Source organism: Anthonomus grandis, chromosome 22, assembly GCF_022605725.1.
Source record: "Anthonomus grandis grandis chromosome 22, icAntGran1.3, whole genome shotgun sequence".
Classification (NCBI taxonomy): Eukaryota; Metazoa; Arthropoda; class Insecta; order Coleoptera; family Curculionidae; genus Anthonomus; species Anthonomus grandis.
In genome coordinates this window covers 4,141,340-4,164,038 of record NC_065567.1, presented here as the reverse complement: position 1 = coordinate 4,164,038, position 22,699 = coordinate 4,141,340, and the positions used below count along the sequence as shown (strand labels likewise).

The 22,699-nt window shown below is 32.3% G+C and overlaps 4 protein-coding genes and 1 pseudogene across 4 annotated transcripts in view; all 5 read right to left on the bottom strand.

Annotated features, from left to right (window-relative positions):
- The window catches only part of LOC126748597 (uncharacterized), a 356,494-nt gene that overhangs the window by 278,344 nt on the left and 55,451 nt on the right, over nucleotides 1-22,699 (bottom strand). The gene's annotated exons all lie outside the window — the stretch shown is intronic.
- Nucleotides 717-3,999, bottom strand: LOC126748592 (sorting nexin-29). The gene is made up of 7 exons (XM_050457932.1): nucleotides 3,676-3,999; nucleotides 2,775-3,620; nucleotides 2,510-2,676; nucleotides 2,259-2,427; nucleotides 2,014-2,196; nucleotides 1,574-1,744; nucleotides 717-1,520 (listed from the first exon to the last, which is right to left on the bottom strand). Exons 1-7 carry the CDS (start codon nucleotides 3,997-3,999, stop codon nucleotides 1,398-1,400), a joined length of 1,983 nt encoding a protein of 660 aa, XP_050313889.1. The 3' UTR covers nucleotides 717-1,397.
- On the bottom strand, nucleotides 3,992-14,372 carry LOC126748599 (threonylcarbamoyl-AMP synthase). The gene is made up of 2 exons (XM_050457943.1): nucleotides 14,097-14,372; nucleotides 3,992-4,411 (listed from the first exon to the last, which is right to left on the bottom strand). Exons 1-2 carry the CDS (start codon nucleotides 14,370-14,372, stop codon nucleotides 3,992-3,994), a joined length of 696 nt encoding a protein of 231 aa, XP_050313900.1.
- LOC126748601 (DNA-directed RNA polymerase III subunit RPC10) lies at nucleotides 14,383-15,194 on the bottom strand. Its single transcript, XM_050457946.1, has 2 exons — nucleotides 14,622-15,194; nucleotides 14,383-14,568 (listed from the first exon to the last, which is right to left on the bottom strand). Exons 1-2 carry the CDS (start codon nucleotides 14,763-14,765, stop codon nucleotides 14,383-14,385), a joined length of 330 nt encoding a protein of 109 aa, XP_050313903.1. The 5' UTR covers nucleotides 14,766-15,194.
- On the bottom strand, nucleotides 16,821-18,929 carry LOC126749213 (uncharacterized; annotated as a pseudogene).

Sequence of the window (22,699 nt, the reverse complement as noted above, 5' to 3'; positions counted from 1 at the left end):
GTCGTTGTACCATTGGAAGGAAAGTAACGTCTCTAGGGATATAGGATCAACATCGTTAATGTGATGGCAGAGTATATATAACTGTAAAATATTTGGAAAATTACAAAATATATCCTTAAAAAAATCTAACAAATAGAATAAATGTCTCAATAATTTGGTCACCATGATCTCCCAAACATCCTAGTAATGTCCATTGCTGACAATCCCTTATCTAAATATCACAAAACTCAAAATACATCTTCAAGCTATCAGTAACTTTCTATCTAACAATAGGGTCTGCCGCATGGTTTGGGCCCCACTTTTCTCGTAAACTTGCTCTACCTTCAGAATTTAATGGTTTACCATTATTCATTTTGTGAAAGCTCAAGTGGGTTTTTCGATTAATTTTTCCATCCGGAGCATTCCATTTCGCTTTAAACTTCGCATCAGGAATACCTACAAAGCGACGCATCTGCCCAAGGCTTGTTTTGCAATACCGGAGATTCGTATTTCGGTAGTAACTAATCGATGAACCTTGTCGACCAACGAACGAGTTCATCGGGAAAGTGGGAGCATTTAATAATTCCAAATGAATCTCCTCAGCGAAAAATATTTTTACAGTATTTTTTGTCGAGAACAAAGAAAATATAGTCATAACAAAAACCAAACATTTAAAATAAAAAAGAAGGGTTAGGTTTCATTATAGATAAATAACAGCAACAGTAAAATAAAATTACTTTGGTAAAATATGCGTTCCTTTTAATATTTCTGTAAAATTCTACAAAGTTAATTAGAATATTAAATTCCACAATCACATTCAGAAATTATCATTATATTACAGCGATTTTATCCAAAAATTTAAAAAAAAACATCCCCTTTACATTCCTAAACTGTTTTTATGATCTAAACACAACCATAAAAATTAATGAAATAATATTCTATATTACACAAAATCTGGCACGAAAAAGAAAGTTTTTTTTACATAAATCAATAGGAGTGCATGTTGCTCGGGGCTTAAAAACCCAGAATGTTCTGTATTTTCCCGCAGCAGCAGAATCTAAAGAAAAACTTCATTACTCAAGAATATTCATGTTTACACAATTTTCGAGGCAGATCGAATCCTTGAAAATCCCCAAGGAAAGAGAATTCGAAAACTTGATTTCGATAAATACGCAAGCACCACTATGGATTTATGAAATAAAATTTGCTAATAATTTTACCTTTTCTAACAAAATACATTAGTTAAATAAAATGTAGACCAAAAAGAGCTATTAGGTGACCAATAAAGCATGAAACGAAACATTGACAAGGCTTGAGTTTTATTTGGCCCCATATCCAACTAAACTTAAAAACTAAAAACACTTAACTAGGAAAATAACATAACAAATTAAATAAAGTAACCAGTAGTTTGTCAATGTTTACTCCATTCTTACAGCACGCAGAAGTGGTAATTCTTCTCGTTTCTTTCTTCTTTCACACTTTCGGCATGGTATTAAGGAATTAAGACAATTTTTATGGTAAACTGCATTGCATATATCACACTAAAAAAAGACGTGTTTAGAATGTAATAAAATTAAAGTCATATCTGACTTACCCTAAATACGCTTTCAACGTCGAAAGGGAATAGTGCTTTCGAATCATTACAGATTTCACAAAAAAATCCTTTTTGACTGCATAGCCAACAATTAAAAACATGATCGCGACCAAACTTTACTACTTTTTCCAACTGCTGAGCTAGGTTTCCGCTTTGTATTTCATGGAGATCCTAGAAAATATTTAAAAAAAAAATAGTTTTTTTACTCTTTTACTTTCATATCATTCTTGACGTGAAAAAAAAAACAGAAAAATATTTTGAGTTTATTTATTATTATTGCACAGTAATAAAAATAAAACATTTTTAGAAAAATTGGAATAAAAGTCAGAATTTTTCATCGTGCATAAGAACAAAATTTTGATAAAATATTTACGATAAAAAAAAAGGACTGAATGTTAAAACAGTTAATTATTTACATAAATTACCAAAGAAATACCTACTGACAAGGAATATTGATGAATATGTTCATACATGTATTCCTTAGGCCACATTTGTTTCTGTAATTGCTCAATAATAGGTTTTCGACATGTATAGAGGTACGCTCTTAGTAAATTCAGCTGATTTCTTAAAGTTAGTAATTCCGCCATTTCTTCTACTACCCGATAAATATACGGATTTAAGATCTAAAATAAATAAAAAAAACCTAAAATAAATAAAAAACTAAACTCTTTAAACTAGACCCTACTTTGAAATCAATTACAGGATGGTCTTTTATTTCGTCAAGGTAATTAAATGCTTTTCGTGATACTGGGCATGTTTTGAAATCCCAGTTATGTACTATTCTTGCTGGGATGGTTATTTCTTCAAGGCACATGCACTTGTCGCAAAAATATTCGCCGGTATAATAGCAAACGCTGAAAACAAATGCGCAACATATGCTTTAATATAGTTCACTTTAAAAGTATTGAAAAAAACGTTGAACATATTTAAACTTACTTGTACTTCTGATCTGCAGTGAATTGGACGTTACAACCAGCGCACGTGAAATCCTGAGAATCAAGACCTTTCTCTAATGGGATTCTAAATAACAATGCAGAAAAAGACATTGACGCAGACCTACTTAGAGTAATGGTTGGATTCATAGGTGATATTTTCTTGTCAAGCTTAAAAAACAAAAGAAAGAAATATTAAACCTGTGTAACAATGACGATTATTAATACGACAAATATGTGCATAGGTTTAGGCACGTTGTTTATCTTACTGTTGTAGAAGATGGTGTGGTGGGTCTAGAGTCCTCATTTCTTTCATCTTCAAATTTTTGCCAGAGACCTTTAATATCCGGAGTTCTGACGTAGCTTCCCCCTATTAGATCATAATTCTCTACAAGATCGGAAAAACTTGCTTCCATGGATTTAGTCATTTCTATAGGAGAAGAAATGTTTCGAGTTACATCTACTGTTTCATGGTCAGTTTTCTTTTCATCTTTAATCTCATCAAATGACCAACCAGCCCTTTTCAGAGAATTCCCAATATTATGATTGATACCATCTTCAACAACACATTGGTTTAATTCATCCTTTGTTGAAATTTGAGTAACTTCATTAACCTCTCTATTTTTTGCGAGAATGATTTTTAGTACCTCATCCTCTGACAAAGAAGCTACTTGTTTTAAATTTGAAATTTGTGAACCAAATGATATAGCCGAGCAAACAGAAGCTGTATCTGACGCGGATGCTTCCTCTTGATTGCTTATCTCTTCATCAATTATCGAAGCTACATCGTCACATGGAGCTAGAGGGGTATTTTTTAAGGTTGGCGACCAAATCCCGGCCAAAACTAAGCTCTGAGGTTGCCAATTATTTAAAAGGCTCGAATTAGTTGGCAAATCAAATTTTTTAACAGATTCTACTCCTTCAATGAGTTTTTGTGCAACCTCTAACACTTCATTATCACGAATAAATGCATTATTGTTATAGTAAGACTTAATAGAAGAACTATTTTGTCGAATTATAGAAAGGTAAGAAGACAGTAGGGAATCGTTTAAGGCCGTTCGAACCCAAGCTCTGCATTGGCCAATTTCAGAGTTTATTTGTGTTAACTTGGATATCTAAAATCAAAATTAATAATCAGTGTTTTAATAGGCACAATGGTAAACTGATTACCTGATCAATGATCTGACTATGAGATATTACTAGTACAGGAGGCCAAAAATTAGGTGCTTCAGGCTTTAGGTCTATATCGGCTAAAACTTTCTTAAATCTATGTGTTAACGATCTCCTAATTCCATGTAAAAACATTGCCTCAATAATAGAACATAATTGGTTAGCGGCTTCAGTAGCATCAACAACGGTTTTAGACCCGCTTTCTTCAATTTCGGCATATTGTATCTCTTTAACAGTATTAGATAAATGCGTCGTAAGTGACTGCTTAATAATATCATCTTTTTTGATAGAGTTTGGGCTAATATTTTTTAAAAGCTTATTCATATTTATCTTTTAAGTTAAATTTCTGTAAAATTGTAAGTGTTTCATCAAAGGCAACCCCCCTTCTGATAATTTGATATACGCCTTTTTCGGATAAATCAACTATTGTAGAACCGTTTCTGCTTAAGTTTGTCACACCTCCATGAAAAATAGCTGGTATTTTATTCCAAATTGTCCTGAATTCTTCAGGATGAATGGCACTGGGCTGGCCACTAAGATTTGCACTTGTTAGTGCTAAAGGCTTCCCCAAGCCTTTTGTTAAATTTCTAACGAACTTGTAATTCGGTATTCTTATACCTACTTTTCCTTTACAACAAACTGAATTATCTAGTGTGTTAATTCCGTTAAGGATTAAAGTTATAGGACCTGGAAGCAAGTGGCTTAGTAGCTCTGATGGTAGATGTTTTATGTTGGCCTGAAATTTAAAAAAATACTTATTCAGTGTACAATTAAACTATTTTTGATTATTGATCTTTTTTTTTAATCATGATGAATAAATGTATATTATCCAGAAATGAAAATATAGTGGTTTTAAACACAGATAATTTAATTAGTATTTATTTTAATAATTTTCTTTTTGATCCACAAAATTTTTTGTATCACGCCAAGCCAACTCAATATACGGAATAACAGAAAAATCATTCTTAAGAAAAAAAAAATTAGGCTATATATATATATATATTAGACACAAAACGACCTATAATAGCCTTTGAAGTTTATGAAGTTTTTAACTGTGTAGTGCATTTTTGCTCAACTAGTTTTTTCATAAAAATTGCGTTGAAAGTAGCTGACTCCCAAAAAGCGAAACGAAAATATAGGAGCCCCAAAAGTACATATCGGAATTGATGAAAGCTTATACTCTAACATAATTATGTAATTGAATAAGTACTAAATGTATTAAATGCGCGCGATAATCTACGTCCGTGTGTACTTGCCTTACAAGTAATTTATGAATCATCAACTACAGTACTTTCACCACTAACAGATGCCTCTCTAAACTGATCTGAATACTATATGTGAATACTGTCTTATTTGATAGCCTAATGTCTAACTTCTAAAACAAAAATGATAAAATAAAAAAGCGATATTCACCAACATCTATTCCATGTGTTTGATATAATGGTACTTTTTTGGCTATTGATTTCCTGAATTTATATATTTCTTATCAAGATAATTTATTGGTGATATCATGCAAGAAATTAATATAATATTTAATCGAGATATTTACACACAAGTAGAATATACAGTGCTTTTCTTTAATTTTTAACCCCCCCTCTTTATTTTTTGAACGGATCAATTAAAAATATTGAAGCTTAAGGTAATGCAATTGATAAATGAATACTATGTTTTAAACCAAAATTGATAGATGAAAATTTCAAGATGGCTGCTGGGCGCCATGTTGGAAAAAAAATTAATTGGAAAGGGTGGTCTTTTAGCACATCATTTTGAAGCTCCTGACGAGTACTTTATAACCCTAGAATATAAATTCAATATCTTGACCTACTACAAAATGGTGGTTAATTTAATAATTACCTGAATACCAAAACACTGACATGCATATCTCTACAAATAATTGTTATTCTCTGCCGTATCCATTGCGATAGCGATAATTTCGATAAAAGTTTGTTTTGGTTTTTTTTGTCGACAGTGACAAAAATATCAGTTCGAAATCAAATATCATTGTGCAGTTAAAATATTCTCATTTAGTGATAGTCCTTTAAAATGGTCAATTCTCGTCTATTGAAAGAAAAAATCGAAGCGATTTTTATTTTCAGTACGACGCGTAACTTTCGCGAACGAATTTTCAACAATTGTTTCCCAAATCGACCTATTTGTAGAAAATATTTGCGGGAACTCGTATCTAAAATTACAACTACTGATAGTGTAAACAACAAAAAGCTCCCAAGACGTCCGACCATTTCGGAAGAAAAGCAAGTTCAAATAGTTTGGTGAGATGATCCCCAGATGATTTGGTGAGTTAATCCCCAACAATCAACTTCCTCCGTCGCGAATGAACAAGTGGAGACTTTTGAAAAGAAATAAGTATTATCCGTACAAAATCCATATGGTAGGTACACCAAACTGAAGATGACCCTCATCGAAGACGAAACTATGACGGAAACCATTGCACGGCATCCCACCTATCTCCATAATATTTGTTTTAGTAATGATTTTACATTTTTTCTCAACGGTAATGTTCATAGACAAAATTGTCGTTATTGGAGTGACACTAATCCTCGTCTTGCGGGAAACTCATACTCAATATCCATATTATGGGGCCTCTATTTGGATATGCTGGAAAATACTATTGACCCTCTAATCACCGAGATTGTCGAAACGAATCCTAATGAATTTGATATGGATATTGTATTCCAGCAAGATGGAGCTCCACCACACTACTCGAGATAAGTTCGGAACTATTTAGATAACAATTTCCCCGGTCATTGGATTGGCCGTCGAGGACCTCTGGAAAGGCCAGCTCGCTCGCCAGATTTGACACCTCTAGACTTTTTTTTATGGGGCTATTTGAAGCAAAAGATGTACGAAATTGAATCTGCTTTAGTATTGGATTTACGACAGACAATAACGAATATTTGCAGAAATATCGATGTTAGTGTATTTGAAAATGTTCGGTGTGAAATTTCGGACCGACTATTCTTGTCAAGAAGTTTAAGGCAACCATCTTCTCAATTGAACTCAATGTATTTATTCGATATATTAAGTTTAATGTTAATATATTCAGGTAATTATTAAATGCACCACCATTTTGTAGTAAGTAAGGATGTTAAATTTATTTTCTAGGGTTAAAAAGTACTCGTCAGGAGCTTCAAAATGATGTGCCACAAGATCACCCTTTCCATTTAATTTTTTTTCCAAGATGGCGCCCAGCAGCATTTAATTTTGCTTGAAAACATTGTATTTATTCATCAATTGCGTTACCTTAAGTTTCAATATTTTGAATTGATACGTTCAAAAAATAAAGAGGGGAGGGGGGACATTAAAAAAAGTACTGTATATATAGGTACTAACGGCATTATGGGCCAAACGTTTTTAATAAAGGTTCTTGAAATCAGATCTTTATACTGTGGTCTACAATTTGTAGATACCCAGGTATTTTTTGTTTTTTGTGTTTACCAAATAAGAAATTTAATATTATTCGTAATACCGGACGCAGATGGCTTTTCTTTTAGATTTTTAATTAAAAGAGGAGCATGTTTATTTACTAAAAATAATATTTTTCTGCTAAAAACCTCAATTTTTGGTCTATATCTTAAGTATAATGTTGACTGTTAATTTGAATAAATATTGAGTACCAGGGTACGAAAAGCCTCTATATAATTTTTTAGAATTTAAACTAAATCGGACATCACAAACGACCATGCCACGTCTGGGACTCGAACCCAGGGCCACACAACTGCTAGGCAGGTATATACCCAATATAAGTTGGCCGGCAACTTATATTTCAATATTTTTATATTCGTAAAATTTTGAAGTTTTAAAGTTTTTTGTGAATTTTGGAAATAATTTTTCTAAACTTGTATGGTTTAATGTGTGCAAGAGTGTACTCTTCCTAAATGTGAGTGTATACATTTTGGCTAAAGATGCCACCTATATCCGCCATAACACTTACAAGTTGAATGCTGCTCGTGTCGAGGAATTGGCGACTAAATTCACAAAGGCTATGGAAGAGTTTAAATCATGAGCAAATGAGAACCCAGTCCCTTGGCAAGCTTTAACACATTCCAGGAACACATTCATTCGTCCCTGAATCAATAAAGAATGACCTAATGCTACTAAAGTATGAGTAAGACAACCTTGGCCGCCATGTTAACAATATTCAGTTAAAAATCCGAATCCAATATTCCAGTTAATTACGTGCATAATCAGGATAAGTTAATAATATGCAATTGTGATTATAACTGTGATTTACTTTTATCGGAAAATAGTTCTTCGTAAGAAATATTAAAACTTTATTTATCACTTTTATTTTTACTTTAAAAGAATAATTTTGCTTCGTGTTATGTCCTTTTTTATTATATTTATTTCTCAATAAGTGGTGGGTCTGTTGAATCCGATATTGAAAATATTGTTTCAATTATTAAATACTGTTGTGAAGACATTTAATTCTATTTTGGTCATTTATAAAATAGTATTAATATATTATATTCGCTTTTAGTTCGAATCATATAAAATATACTTATATATTTAATTTTTCTTAAATTTATATCGTTTAGAGATTACCCATATAATTGCTTACACAGATAGTTTTTTGCGAAGCAGCGTAATTTAAAAAAAATTTATTTGTCTTTTTGTTTCTTTCTGGTTTTATAATAATTTTTCCTTGCTGACAAACATTTTATTAGATCATAGGTTAATTGCAACAAAGTAGTTTTTCTTAAATGTTTGCAAAAAATATGTTTAAGTAGCAATGAAAATTGCACACTATCAGATGCATATTTACCGATTTTAATGAGTTTTCTGATTCAAAAAAATAATTTTGTTGTTTTTATCACAAAAGAATGGTTAACACACAATATTCCTCTAACTTCTGCATTATATATATTATATCTGGCTCTAAAATAATACGGGTGGCTAGCACACAGGTCAAAAATGCTATTCCATGTCATAAATTTAAATTTGACTTCCAGGAAAGTGACAATTTTGAGCCTTGTTTTTAAAATTAAAATACGCAACATTTTGTATTGTATAGGTGTTTACTACCGACCGTTCAAATCGAATGCAATGTCATTCGTGTCTGACATTGAAAACATTATGTCATATCTTTCTCACCTTGATAATATTATGTCTTGGCGACTCTCGCATTAACTTTTTTAACATTCTAAATCCAGTTCTGATCTGCTTAGAAAGCTATAACTAATCACTAATAATTAATGAACCAATTCGAATTGCAACCACCTCAAGTACTTTGGTAGATCCAATAAAGGTGGTATCCGGTATAGACCTGGATGATTTTAAGTAGACCATTAAACTTAAAATCTTCCGGTACCTTATCTGATTTAATTTCTGATCATATATTAACATTTTGTGAAAAAGATGTTCCCAAGATAAAAAAAAACTGCCAACATTTCTCACTGATTGGAATAATTATATACACCTGTAGATTTCTATACAGTTACTATAATTAGACGAAAGAAGCAAAATTACCTAAATTTTATTGCTTTGCTAATTTTAGTCGTAAAACATGGTCACTTCGCAATTTAAATATTCATACTTTTCATTCAAGAAAGACGGATTTACCCCACTCCCTTTCTAATCCTGATTCCATTAACACTTATTTTGCCTAATTTTTTAAATTAACAGCAGTAAAAATAACAACATAATAAAATAATGTTTTATAATTCTAATCTTTTAAATGCAACTAATAAATTCTCCTAACAGACACTGAGAAAGTTAATACAATTTTAAACTTGAAATAATTGTTTTAAAAAACACATTGTATTCCCTCGGTTGTGTCTCTCTTGGTTGGGAGAGCTCTATAGGAAATCCACTTGCTAAAGTTGTGGTTCCTTCTTCCAGATTTTCTGACATGCGTATCATAAGGATTTCGCCAGCAGCGTCTAAAATCTTTGAAAGGACTTTGTATAAACAAATTCATGATTATTTTTGAATAACAAACTATTACTAAGTGTGGATTTAGGGGTGGGCTAAGTACAGATACAGCGCTTGCTAAAGTAACCTGTGATCATTCAAAGGCTTTTGATAGGATTAATCATGGGCTTTTAGTATCCAAGCTTAAATACTTTGGGTTTCTGGAAGAGTCAAGTTCTTCGATTGGGTCATATTTTTCTGAGAGATATCAAAAACTTTAGATAGAAAAATAAGATAAATTTTCTGAAAAACTCGATGTTTTATCCGGTGTACCAGTGGTGTCTATTGAGGCCATGGCTTTTTATAATTTATACTTCCGATATTCTCACGTCCTTCACCTACAAAATTGCAAGTCATGGCTTATGCTAATGATACTCAACTGTAATCATACGTATCTTTTAAACCTGATTTACTTGCTGAGCTAAAATGATGGACTGATTCTTTAAATGATGAGCTTAAACTATTATGCGAGTTATCTTATAAGCATAATTCAAACTTCGAACTTAGTGGCTTTTGGAAATAAAGATGGAGTTGACCTTGTAAAATCAAACATGAACATCTACATATACAATATAGAGCTGCAATTTATCGAGCTCGCTCGTAATCTGGGTGTTTGTATTAATTATCAACTTCGATTTAGAGAGCATTTTTTAAATTTTAAACTTATGAAAATGTTAACAGATTCGTTTGTCCTTTCAGTCATTGCCAACTACTGTAATTTTTTTTGCCTTACAGGGCACGCAAAATGCTTTTGATTTTTGACTTGAAAACACGTGATCATATATCTAAAAAATTATTGATTTGAAATGGCTTCATATGAAAAATGATGGAAATATCATTTATACAATTTCACCCATCACTTTTAGGTAATCATGATCACAATTTTAATATCTTGCGCAATATTTTTATAGCAGGTTATTCCTCCATACATTCTGGAAATATTACACATAAGACTACATATTCTACCTCGTTTTCGTAAAATATTTTTTACTAGTTTGTTTAATAAATTTCAATTTGAACTCAAAGCACATTTTTTTGAAGTTGAAGAAGTCAAGTGCCGGTAGTTATGTAATCTGCAAAGTTATTTCAGACTCAATATGCTTATGCAGGCAGCAATAATCCTGCATGCTTCATATATGTATGGCTGGTTAAGTAGTAATAGTATTCATTTGCTAGACTTCGCCAGCCAAGAATATAATTGAAGAATTAATATATTGTCAAGAATAGTATATAATATATAGTGAATAGTATATATATAATAAGAACGTCTGTGTATCTTAAACCCACACATACTGGACAATACCTACACTTTGATTCCAATCACTCTGGTTCGGCTAAAGTTGTAATCATCAGGTCTCTGTACAACCGAGCTGTAACCATCTGCAATAACGACACAGACTTTAAAGCGGAAGTAACACTTCTTACTAAAGATCTGCAGCGGAATGGTTATCCCAAAAAGCTTATACAGAAAACTATCCAGAGGTCGATGGCGAAGGAAACCCGAACCAAGCAAGAGCATGAATCAACTGGGCTTCTCGAAATCCCCTATATAAAAGGTACATCCGAGAAAATCCGACGAATTGCTAAGAAGTTTAATCTAAAAACCGCCTTTAGATCTGGCAATACAATAAGAGGTTCTGTTTCCAAAACAAAGCCTAGGAAGCTGCCTACATAACGCAAAACCAGGGCGTCTTCAGCCAACCCAGTGTGGATGTTTCCAACATATGGAGACCTCTTCTAGCAAACGCTCTCTTCACGTCTCATTGATCCCATTAATCATATATAAGCCTGCAGAATAGGAAATTGCTTTAGTTTACACTTGATAACGGTCAGAGATACTTACCGACCGAAACGTCGTGTGTACCAAAAACAAAGACAATGTCAGTCTGACTACCTGTTTCTATCTTTTGAAAAGATGGAACATTTTTTAAGTTGGCATCAGATCAGTCAAAAGTGGAAGAACTCATATTAATTAAAATGGCTGATTAAATCACTTCTCCTCCTCGGAAAGAAATTATGGAGAAAACGCCATCCCAAGAAATTCTTTTAAGAATTGAGAGAATTTTTGAGTGACCAAAACAAAAAATCTGGGCAATCCACTAAACAGATATTTTGGTGAGGAGGTGTGGATTGAAAGTGTTACATTTATTCCCATTATATGTGTTTCTATACTTAATTAACCTAGGGTGTTCTTTTGAAACTTCGAACTGCCTTATTGGCTGAATTGGAAAGCTAGCTTTTCTCTTAGGGAAAGTAACTCGAATAGAATCAAATCTTTTTTGTTGGTGAACAAGATTATGCAAGTAGCGAAAAAAGGTGTAACTCTTGTTTTGGCCACGGCAAGACTCACAAAACAAATCCAACTCTCTAATGTTTGAATCAGGGTGATTATATACAGAATAATTCAGTATAGAAGAAATATCATTACCACCGTAAAACACTTTTTGAGTCAGAAAGAACAGGTACGTTGAACATATAAATGGAAAACTGCCGTTTGTAGTATACATCATTGGTAGGAATCTTGGGGATGGAAAAATTTTTACCAAAGTCTATGCAGACTGATTCTCATATATTTGATTTATCACTTGAAAGCTTTGTTTTTTTAATTGAATAAAATGATTTCGCTTTACATAAACACAGGTCATGCAATGTGGTCAGTTCTTTTATTTCAGCTATTATGTCTTCCTTAGCTCCATTTATTTTTTGTTTTTTATTTGCAGATGAGTGTACAGGTATTTCATTACTTTTTTCTTTCGCATGCTTGAGACATTTCATTTTAGCTAGGTACTTGTCACGTGCTGCATATGTCTGTTTGTGGGGAACCCAAAGCTATATTAAAATCTGTGATGAAAATGGTCCTATAGGTTTTGTATGATACTTTCTTGTTGAGATGCATCTTTTTCAATATTTCTCACATTTTTTTTATATTTAAGGCAAATATTTCTTCTGGAAGTCATGGGTACTATAATGACTGCCTCTGCCTTTAAATGATGATATATGCTCTTTAATTTTATTACGGGTAGATTATCATCAGACAGTTTTAAAAGTCTTTTGTAGTGTTTGCCTCTTTTATCGATTGGAGGCATGCAGGTATTTTTCAAAGCATTGAGTAAATGCTCAATTCTACGTTTTGTAATGCCATGTAAAGCTATAAACTCATTTCAACAAGTCTCTAATTGAGTAAGATATTTTTATATAAATATCTAATCTTATAAAGAGCAACATCTCTTAAATGAGCATCATTTTCATCTAGCCAAGGTCGTCTATTTTTGACTGGAAAAATACTAATAAGGCCACATAGGAATTTTGTATATCAGTGAACTCTAAAAGTTTGAAACTCCTCATAATATATTGCTTACCCTCTGCAGGAATCTTTTTGGAGCCCTGTAAACATTTGCAATCGCATTCTTTAACAATTTCATGGCTTTGCAACATAATTGTTTTATTCATGACTGTTAATCTTCCATGTTTGCGCCTCTTCTTCATAGAAGACACTATCTGCACACCCTCACAATCACTTAAGTCACTGTCCATGCTAGAACAAGGTTCCTAACGATGTTTACTAATAAAAAACATAAAGAACACTGATAAATCGACACAAAAATAATTAAAATAGCGACTGCAACGCTACTAAATAGACAAGTATGAGACTTAGCCCATTTTTGTTCGGTGCCACACGGACTTATCACAGTATTCCTCTGTACGGGATAATTTTCTATTTAATAACTCCTGACTTATCATGTTCTTGCAGTGGGAGGTTTATTTAGAACAAAATTTGGAAAAATTTTTATTGGATAGCCAATGTATGAGAATACACTTAAACCATTAACCAGCATACAAAACTATATTTAAAAAAAAATATTTAAAAATACCTAAATATCACCTTTAAAATGAAAGAATCCTACCTGTAAGATCATTGCATGTTTTGATTCATTAAAAACCCTTGTTAAGAAACTATGTTGATCAATGATATTCAATGAGGACTAATGTAGGTTGAAATTTAAGAAAATCAAATAGTATAACAAATTCAATCAATTGACTACCTTGGCTAGAGTCAATTGATTGAATTTGTTATACTATTAAGATCTAAAGTATTTTACCTGGTTCAATAAGAACATAAATAATAATTGCTTAATAATTAATTAACTACTTTTTTACAGTAATCTTAATTACAGACTTAGAAAAATTGAATTTGTTTTTTTTTTACATGTAAACATTTCTCACATGGCACATACAGAAATTTAGTTTTCTAGGTATCAAACCAGGAAAAATTGTGAATGTTGTAACTTATTAATTAGTTTATTGTCTGGCTATAATACAAATTTGGTAATATATTGATTATTAAATATCAAATACTGTAGACTGACAATCCCCTTATATTTTAGCCTATAAAAATCAAGTCCACAAATACATTATAATAATGGTTTTAAGTCAACATAATAAAAACTTTTTGAACTGGCTATAAAAATTCATTTCAGTTCATAACTTACCCACAACTTTACTTCTGATATTTCTCCAAGGCAAATAGCAACAGGTTTATGTTCATTCCGACATTTAATGTTGTATAACTTATGTAAGGCAGAAGTATTGGTAGCATCACATGTAAGTCCATAAATGGTATCTGTTGGTACTGCAATAACAGACCCACTTTTAAGAAATTCTATTCCTGTAGCCAAAGCACCTTTACTATTTAAGTCTATATGTTTAGCCATAGAATAAACATTAAGGTTAGAACATTTTAGGTTTTGGAAAATTTTATGGGACATTTATATCTGTTTAATCTCGCCAGTTGTGGTTGCACTCATTATTGCAGCATCTATAGAATGTTGTCATAGGCTCATCTGCTGATCTTGTTTGTAGCTGCAAGAAATATGCTCGGTTGTGGGCACACTTTGGACACCTCTCTTCAGTGGAATCAACGTTTTTCCAAGCCTCTTCGCCTCCTAATACATCATCAATTTCCTGCAGAAAATGTATATATTTAAGAGGTATTTTGAAATATGTACAAAACAAACCTTAAGCTGATAATAACTTCTAAAAGAAATATTCTTCTTTACAGGAAAATAAACAGGGCATATGTTACATGTGAATTGTAAAGTTGAGTACACATTTTCTTCTACAAAAAGAATATTTCCACAAAAAGGGCAAAATGCAACCATGTTATAAAAAGTAACAATGGTAGAGTCAGATCATGCCTGGTACTTATTATTTATTATTTATTATTACTGGAAGTAGAAGCAGTTTTTCACAAAATACAAAGAACAATTAGATCTGATTAATCACTAATTTTCAAAATGACAATGATGAAACTGACAATGAATAACACAGATATCACAACTAACTAGGAACCATTTCCTTGAAAATTAGCATTTGCTCCTTAAGCTAATACTTTTGTAAGATTCTGTATATGTTAATTTCAGATCTTAACAGCAATCAGCATGCCAAAAAAATCTAATCATATATTTCACACAGAGTGGAATGGAAATAAAGTATTCAAATATCAAAATCCCCAAACATTAAAAACTTATAATATTAAAATTGTAAATGTTGAAAATGGAAATTAACCTCAAAAAGTAAATAAGTATAGTTATTAGAAAATAAGAGACGTAATAAGTGAATAATTATAATACAAAAATGCGCATGTGTGTGAAGCGAGCGATCAGCTGCCAGCAGCCAAATCAAGAACGCAGCATATGTCGTTTGCCAATAACCTATAGTCGGCGCCTGCTGTTATCTAATCGATACAATAGCCCCCCACACACGAGGACTTCAGCGCGTGTGATTGGAGTGTGCCGTTCAAAAACCCCGCGAAAAAGTGTCAAATAGTGGTACAAACCATCACGCAGGTTTGGAGTCGCATTCCAGCCGACACGAAACGAGGCGTCTTAAATCATTTAAAGCATCCACAAACGAAGACTTCGTCGTGTGCGTTATCACGACGTTCCGGTGCAGTGTTGATCCGTTTTTATTTCTTTTTAAAAGGAACCGTTGCCATTGTAGTAAACCTTTGTTGTTAAAAATGAGTGATACTAGGTAAGTAATTACAAAATAATGCAATTTATAATAAGGAATATCGTAACCCAAAAATTGTTTTTTTCTAGCCTCAACATTTTGTTACTAAATTTCTGTTTGCATTATTTTTAAAAACAATGAACTATTTTAATATGGAATTCCGTTAAATTATGCCTTATAAGTGATGCCTCTAGAACAAAACTAGACAATCCACTTTTTAAAATTTTAGCTTTAGTTGATTTTCTTTAAATTTGTTGACAGTTGCCATTACGGCAGTTTATCTTTTTTAAAATTATTTGTGACATATTAAAATTAATGACGTTTGAACCGGACCACCCTGTATAATAATTTAAAACTTTGATTACAGGTACCTCCCCAAAAATGTACTCACTTAATTTATTGAAGTATATAGAGAACATCCTGCGCTCTGGAAAATTAAGTCAAAAGATTATACCAATAAAAATTTGAAAAATGTGGGTTATGACGCTATAGTAAACGTCTGTAAAGAAGTTGAGCCGAATGCGAATAGAGAAAATGTTAGTAAAAAAATCCAATCCTTACGTGGTTCATTTAGAAAGGAATTAAAAAAAATTGAACAATCTCAGCGCAGTGGAGCTTCGCCTGATGATATTTATGTACCCACCTTATGGTATTTTGAACTGTTACAATTTAGTATGTGAAACACAAAATATTGATGAGGTTGAAAGTATTGTCGCCACAGAAGAACAAAGTAATGACGATATCCATAGTCAGACAGCAGAGGTAGTTATTTATTATAAGTTTTTACATAAATATGCACTTAAAAATAATGTGAAAAAATAAAGAAAATTTACACTTTAAAAATAAAGTGTAAATTTTCTTTACACTTTTCCTTTTTTTATCATGTCTTCTTACCGGGCTATTTTTCCTTTACCCAAAAAGTATCGTAGATAATTTTCTCGATTTTGCTTAGCTTCCAATGGTAAAAAAAAATTCATAATTCTGCTGTCTCCAGTTACCTCTTTCTATTTCATGTGTTTCGCTATTTTCCTTATCAAGTGTGGAACTTGTTATATAAGATGAACTATGCCTTCTTAAATAGTTGTGCAAAACGCATATCGCAAGAATTATATACTTTGCTTTAGATACGTTCAAATTTATACAAGTATGAAGTATTCTGAATCTAGAAGCGATAAGACCAAATGCATTTTCAACCACATTTCTCAGGCTCTAGATAATCTGTAGTTGCAAATTCTTTTTTCAAAATTCAAATCTTTTTGTGGATAAGGTTTAAGAATATGTCTACGCAAAGCAAATGCTTCGTCGCATACAAACACATAATTTAAATGTTCTGTAGTTTCAGTATTATCTGGCAAATTTAAGGCATCTTCTGAAAGTCGATAAAACTCAGTATATTCCATGACGCCTGCATCTGACATTCTTCCATTTTTTCCGACATCGACATAGATAAATTCATAATTTGCATTTACTAATGCCATTAAAACGATGCTGTAAAAGTGCTTGTAATTATAACATAAGGCACCTGAACCAGCCGGAGGTGTAATTCGTATTTTTCCGTCTAATGCTCCACCACATTTAATGAAGTGTCACTTATTTTTAAAATCTTTAGCAATTGAGTTCCATTCTTCTTTAGTTGTTGGAAACTAAAATAAAATAAAATATTTTTACTTTTGTAGGCTTCGAAAACTAAGGCAACTAGTCAATATTCAAATACAGAAAAAAAAGAGAGAATTGAAAAGGATGAAACTAAAGCGTTTATGAGGGCATGCACATCTGCTCTCACAAAGGATGAAGAATTTACGGAATTTGAGGCAGTTGGGATGAATGTCGCAGCTAAATTAAAACGCATGGACCAATCGCAGGAAATTTTGGCAGACTTTTTAATTCAAAACATTTTAACCAAAGGCTTGTTAGGTCAACTCACTCAGGACACGGATATTTATGAAAGACAGCAATGGACATCAACAACTTCCTTGCCTCTAACCTCATCTGTATCAAATTCATCAAGTGACGTGCGTCAGTATTATGAGAATGCCGGCAATTATAATTTCTAAATAATTATAATTACAAATTATTTGTATTTTTTTAGAATTCATCTTTTTTTCAAAGAATATTAATTATTTGCTTGTATTTATGAATCTAATAAAAATAGCATTCTTACCTTTAAATACTCATTTTTTAATTGCTCATAAATTATTTTGCAAGTTTCCGGAATAATGTATCCCAATGCTTGAGGAGAAATCGCAGTAGAAAATTTTAAATCTTCATAGGATCTACCTGTAGCCAAAAATCTTAAAGTTGCCATGAGTCTTTCATTAGGCGGAATAGCCATCCTCATTACTGTATCTTCTTTAACTAAATATTGTTCCAGTACTTGAAGAATATTATCAAATGTGTCCATGCGTAAATAATTTTTAAAATCATTGGGATTGTTTTCCCTTAGTTCCTTAAGAAGGGAAATATGACCAAATTGGGTTCTTTCTTCTAGCCACTTTTTTGTCCAACATGTACGTTTCTTATTTTTTTTATTTTGTACGGACGATGTATATGCATATATTATTCCACAAGTCACTGCTCTGCGCCTACTTTTATTTTTTAACGTTAACATGATTTTAACTAGTGTACTCTGTCGAACAAGCAAACACTACCAATGCCAATCCTATTCAGATTTCTAAAATGCCACACGCCCTGCCAAGTCTACATGAATCGACACACTTTTCTGCCACAAACGCGCGTCTCTGAATGTGAAACTCATAAGTGTCGGATTTACCCGCGCGAATATTTTGTACGTTTGTGGGTGAACACATTCTTGGCCCGCAACGTGCCAATCCTGTGCGTTGGAACGGCACACTCCAATCACGCGCGCTGGAGTCCTCGTGTGTGGAGGGCTAATGTCCGAATATCCTGAAATTCCCAATTTTTATAATTTTTTAGTGCAGATATTAACAATGAATACGTAAATCGAATTATAGTGGTCCCAAACCTATATAAACTAAGGTTTCGTTGTGAAAATTAATTAAAAAGTCAAATGTCAAAGAAATAAAAAAACACCCAAAATTCACAAGGATTTGGATAAAACTTGTTTTTATAATAGGTAATATCTATAACCGATCTTGCATGGTTGAAAACCTCTACAAATAAAGGTTAAAAGAAGGTCACCAAACACCAACCAGGTTCCAACCTGAAGGTGTTGCACAGGAAAATCAGCCAGTGCTCACTCAAGCAGGGTTACCGAGACAGGGCTTAAAATGGACATCTGCCATGAATAAATCTTTAATGCGCATTTTCTTTAAGGTAACAAATCTGGGGTAACAAATGATTGTCTACAGACAATAGTTACATGTTAAATTCTGCAGAAAATATCCAAATGTGAACGTGACTGACAGAGAGTCACTGACCAATATCGCGTCATTCCTAGAAATAACTTGATCCCAGAAACCCGAATTAAATCAAGGGATAAAACAGTTTTAACCAACCATAACAATATAACAATGCTGTACATATATACATACAATATATCTGTCACTAAAAAAGTTCTAAAAATCTACTGCACATCTAATAAATACTTCTTGTACTTAGACCTTAAATAACCAGTATTGCATACCTTACATTGAAGAGGTAAGTTACTATATAAGTTAACACAATTATAACTGAAGCTCTTTTTAAAAGAAGAAGTTCTTTGTTGTGGCATTGTTAAATAATTTTTATCTCGCAAAAAGCGATTATGCACAGCCTCCCTATAAATTAGTTTTTTAAACAAATATACTGGTTGCTGACACATATTTAGTTTTCTAGAAAATAGAGTCAAGTTAAAATTATACCAGTTATCACACTATCGTATTGTATCCGTTTTTTATTTACAACATGTAAGAATGGATAATATACTATGAAACAATACGAATAAATAGACATAATAAGTGACTCACACAATTTTTTTCTGGTTTTAAAATTTAAAAGGTGTCTGCTAGCATATAAATGCTTCATTCTCACATAACTTCTTTTTAGTAAAGATTTTAAATGTTGTTCAAAATTAAGCTGTATATCTATACACAAACCCAAATTTTTACCGCAGTTAGCAAAAGTCAACAGAGTATTTTCAATCTGAATATTAAGTCGATTCATGAGTATGCCCCTTTTCTTTTCAGAACAAAACAGTAACATTGTAGTTTTTGCAGGATTAATTGTCAGATTATGTTCCGTTGAGTATCGCAAAATATTAGATAAATCTGAATTTAAAATCTCAGCAGCATTATCAGGACAGTTTGGATTAAACTGAAATAATAATTGTGTATCATCCGCATATGCTTGCATGTGCGTTGATACAATAGAAAACATATCTGCAGTATAAATAACATACAACAAAGGGCCAAGTATGGAGCCTTGTGGCACTCCCGAAATAATCTATCTACTCTGCGATGTCTCACCACCTATCCTAACTACCTGCCTTCGACCTGTTAAATATGACCTAAAAAACAGTATTTCAACCTTCCCCAAAACCATAATATTATTATGAAAATGTAAATACGTAATTATTCTGCTAGTTTTTGTACAATTTTATTAGTATTCTGTAGTTAAAGTTGATTCGTAGGGTTTCTTTAGGGTTCTACTTACGGTTGGTTTATTATTTTCATTTATAGTGTTTAGTTTTTAAGTAGTTCATCTTGTTTGAGAGTCCCATTTTGGCCCCAATTTAGGTTATTTAGGTTATATTATTGTAAATCCCTGTAGTTCTAATTTTCTAGAATTTGTATACTTGCTTGCTTTGACTGTCAGTATTCTCCTAAAATTATTGGTCTTTTTGGGCAAAAACAATAAAGATAATTCTAAATATTTCGAAACTGTTCCATCGGGTTTTAAAAAGGACACTCTTCGTGACAAATCATTCAGTTTTAATTGTTTAGTCAGTTTTTACCTTGGAAACAATTAAACGACAGTGAAAGCGAGTTAGGTTAGTGTTTTTGACGTTGACAATAGTGTGTTCCCGAATTTCGTTACAATATGATAGCTTGGCACACATCAACTTATAATCAATAACATCAAAGGCTTTAGAGTAGTCTATCAAAATCAATATAGCAGCCATTTGACTATCTTGAATTTTTACAATGTCGTCAGTAATATTTAGAGGTGCAGCTGTTGTACTATGACTAGCTCTAAAGCCCGATTGTTGCACAGGAAAAAAGCCATTTGTATTAAAGTAATCAGTGATCTGAACATGAACCAGAACCACTCTTTCCAGAACTTTTGATATTACAGAAGGCAGACTAACAGGCCTCAAATCTGTAAAACTGACAGGATCATGTTTTTAAGGTAGTTGGGTAACAAGAGATTCTTTCCAGCAATTTAGGAAATGACCATGTTCAAGACAACTATTGACAACATGAGTTATATGTAATATTATCACATGCAAACACAGTTTCACCATCTGAAGTGTGCCATCAATACCTGCAGCATTTGACCTAATACTCTGCACATACTTAAACACATCAGAGATATCGACCAATTCGAAAGTAAATTGTATGCCTTCCCTTATTTTATTATTATTATAATATGCTACTTTATTATCAGAGTTGTTTAATTTTTAAAAACGCTGCAGAAATATGTATTTATCTCTTTCACATTTACCAATTCAGGAGGAATCTGAATAACTGTATTTGTAGGAACATAAACATTGAGGTCTCTTAAGTTTGCCAAACTTTTCGTTGAGCCTTTTGGGTCTTCAAATATTGCAATTAAGCCAACTTTTCCTTACGTATAGAATTCTTAGTAAGATTTCGAAGCATTTTATATCTCCAAAATTTTCTGTAGAGTTGTTTAATTTACATTTGCGCCTTGCCTTGTCCCTTTACCTCATTAAACCTCTTATTGCATAGTCAGCCATGGTGCATAAGGCTTAGTCACTCTAATGGACCTTACGGGAGCATGCTTATCAATTAAATACTTTATATTATGAGTCAGATACTCAACTTTACTATCTATATCATGAAGGTAGAACAATTCATCCCACCATACTTCAGACTGAAGGTCAAGTAAAAATTCAGGTTCATCGAAATGCTTTTAATCGCTTATAGTCAAAAATTTTTCAGTTTTTATAATACATGTTATGTTTATATAGCAAAATGTCAATAGGTGATCACTTATCCCATTTGAATCTAATGTCCCACTCTGAGTTACAATATTTTTATCATTAATAAAAATTGGTCTAGTAAAGTGGCTGTTGTATCAGTCGAGTTGGTTCATCAATTACCTGAGAAAAGTCATAGCTATCAAATAATTTGCTGACTGGGTTTTGAATATTCATCATATTGATGTTTAAATCACCAAAAACTAAAACATACTCATCTACAGGCAAGATTTCATTAATGGGAGATATAAATATAGATATGTTAGGTAATTCTAATAACAAATTAAAATTTCAGAACCTTTTAATCGAGTATAATTTATGTTGCTGGATGTCGGAACCAACTAGAATTCACATTAAATCAGGAAGGGAAAGCTTAATTGATGTTATTACCTCTAGTAGCGGTATTGCTCTAAATTAGTCTTATTCTGTTCCTGTTTCGGATTCGATTAGTGATCATAGCCTTATTTATGAAATTTTAAATTTACCTATAAAAACCAGAATGAAATATAAAAAACATTTAGAAATTATAGCTATATTCGTTTAAGTCAATTCGATGAAGAAGCCGGATCTCTTAATTGGGATGATACTTATAATGCAGGTAATGTTAATGCCAAAGTTGAAATTTTAACGAAAAATATTTCATATTTGGTGGATAAATTTGCTCCTTTACAGAGTGAAAATCTTTGATATAGGCCATTTATGCCCTGGATAACCCCTAATATAAAAATACTGATAAACTTAAGAGATAAAGGAAAGTTTACAGAATAGAATACAAGTTAGTTCACTCGGCGCCAGCTCTTTGAAAATCATCGTACAAAGACGCGCCGCTTCTGCAGGTGTGAACTATAAAACGAGTGTGGAGACCGGGGCAATAAAAGCCAAAACTTGGCCATTGATAGTGTTTACCTTGGTGTAGGGGAACGCTGGAAATTCCATAGGCTCCTAATACCAATACACGAG

What these genes read in the sequence shown, in the direction of transcription:
- LOC126748601 (XM_050457946.1), bottom strand. Translation starts at nt 14,765, where the DNA reads ATGGTTGCATTTTGCCCTTTTTGTGGAAATATTCTTTTTGTAGAAGAA. An exon ending in GAAGTTATTATCAGCTTAAG is followed by an intron (nt 14,569 to 14,621) that starts GTTTGTTTTGTA and finishes CATTTTCTGCAG; the next exon opens with GAAATTGATGATGTATTAGG.
- LOC126748592 (XM_050457932.1), bottom strand. Translation starts at nt 3,999, where the DNA reads ATGAATAAGCTTTTAAAAAATATTAGCCCAAACTCTATCAAAAAAGAT. An exon ending in CCACACCATCTTCTACAACA is followed by an intron (nt 2,677 to 2,774) that starts GTAAGATAAACA and finishes TTGTTTTTTAAG; the next exon opens with CTTGACAAGAAAATATCACC. An exon ending in ACGTTGAAAGCGTATTTAGG is followed by an intron (nt 1,521 to 1,573) that starts GTAAGTCAGATA and finishes GTCTTTTTTTAG; the next exon opens with TGTGATATATGCAATGCAGT.
- LOC126748599 (XM_050457943.1), bottom strand. Translation starts at nt 14,372, where the DNA reads ATGTCCCATAAAATTTTCCAAAACCTAAAATGTTCTAACCTTAATGTT. An exon ending in TATCAGAAGTAAAGTTGTGG is followed by an intron (nt 4,412 to 14,096) that starts GTAAGTTATGAA and finishes TTTAAATTTCAG; the next exon opens with GCCAACATAAAACATCTACC.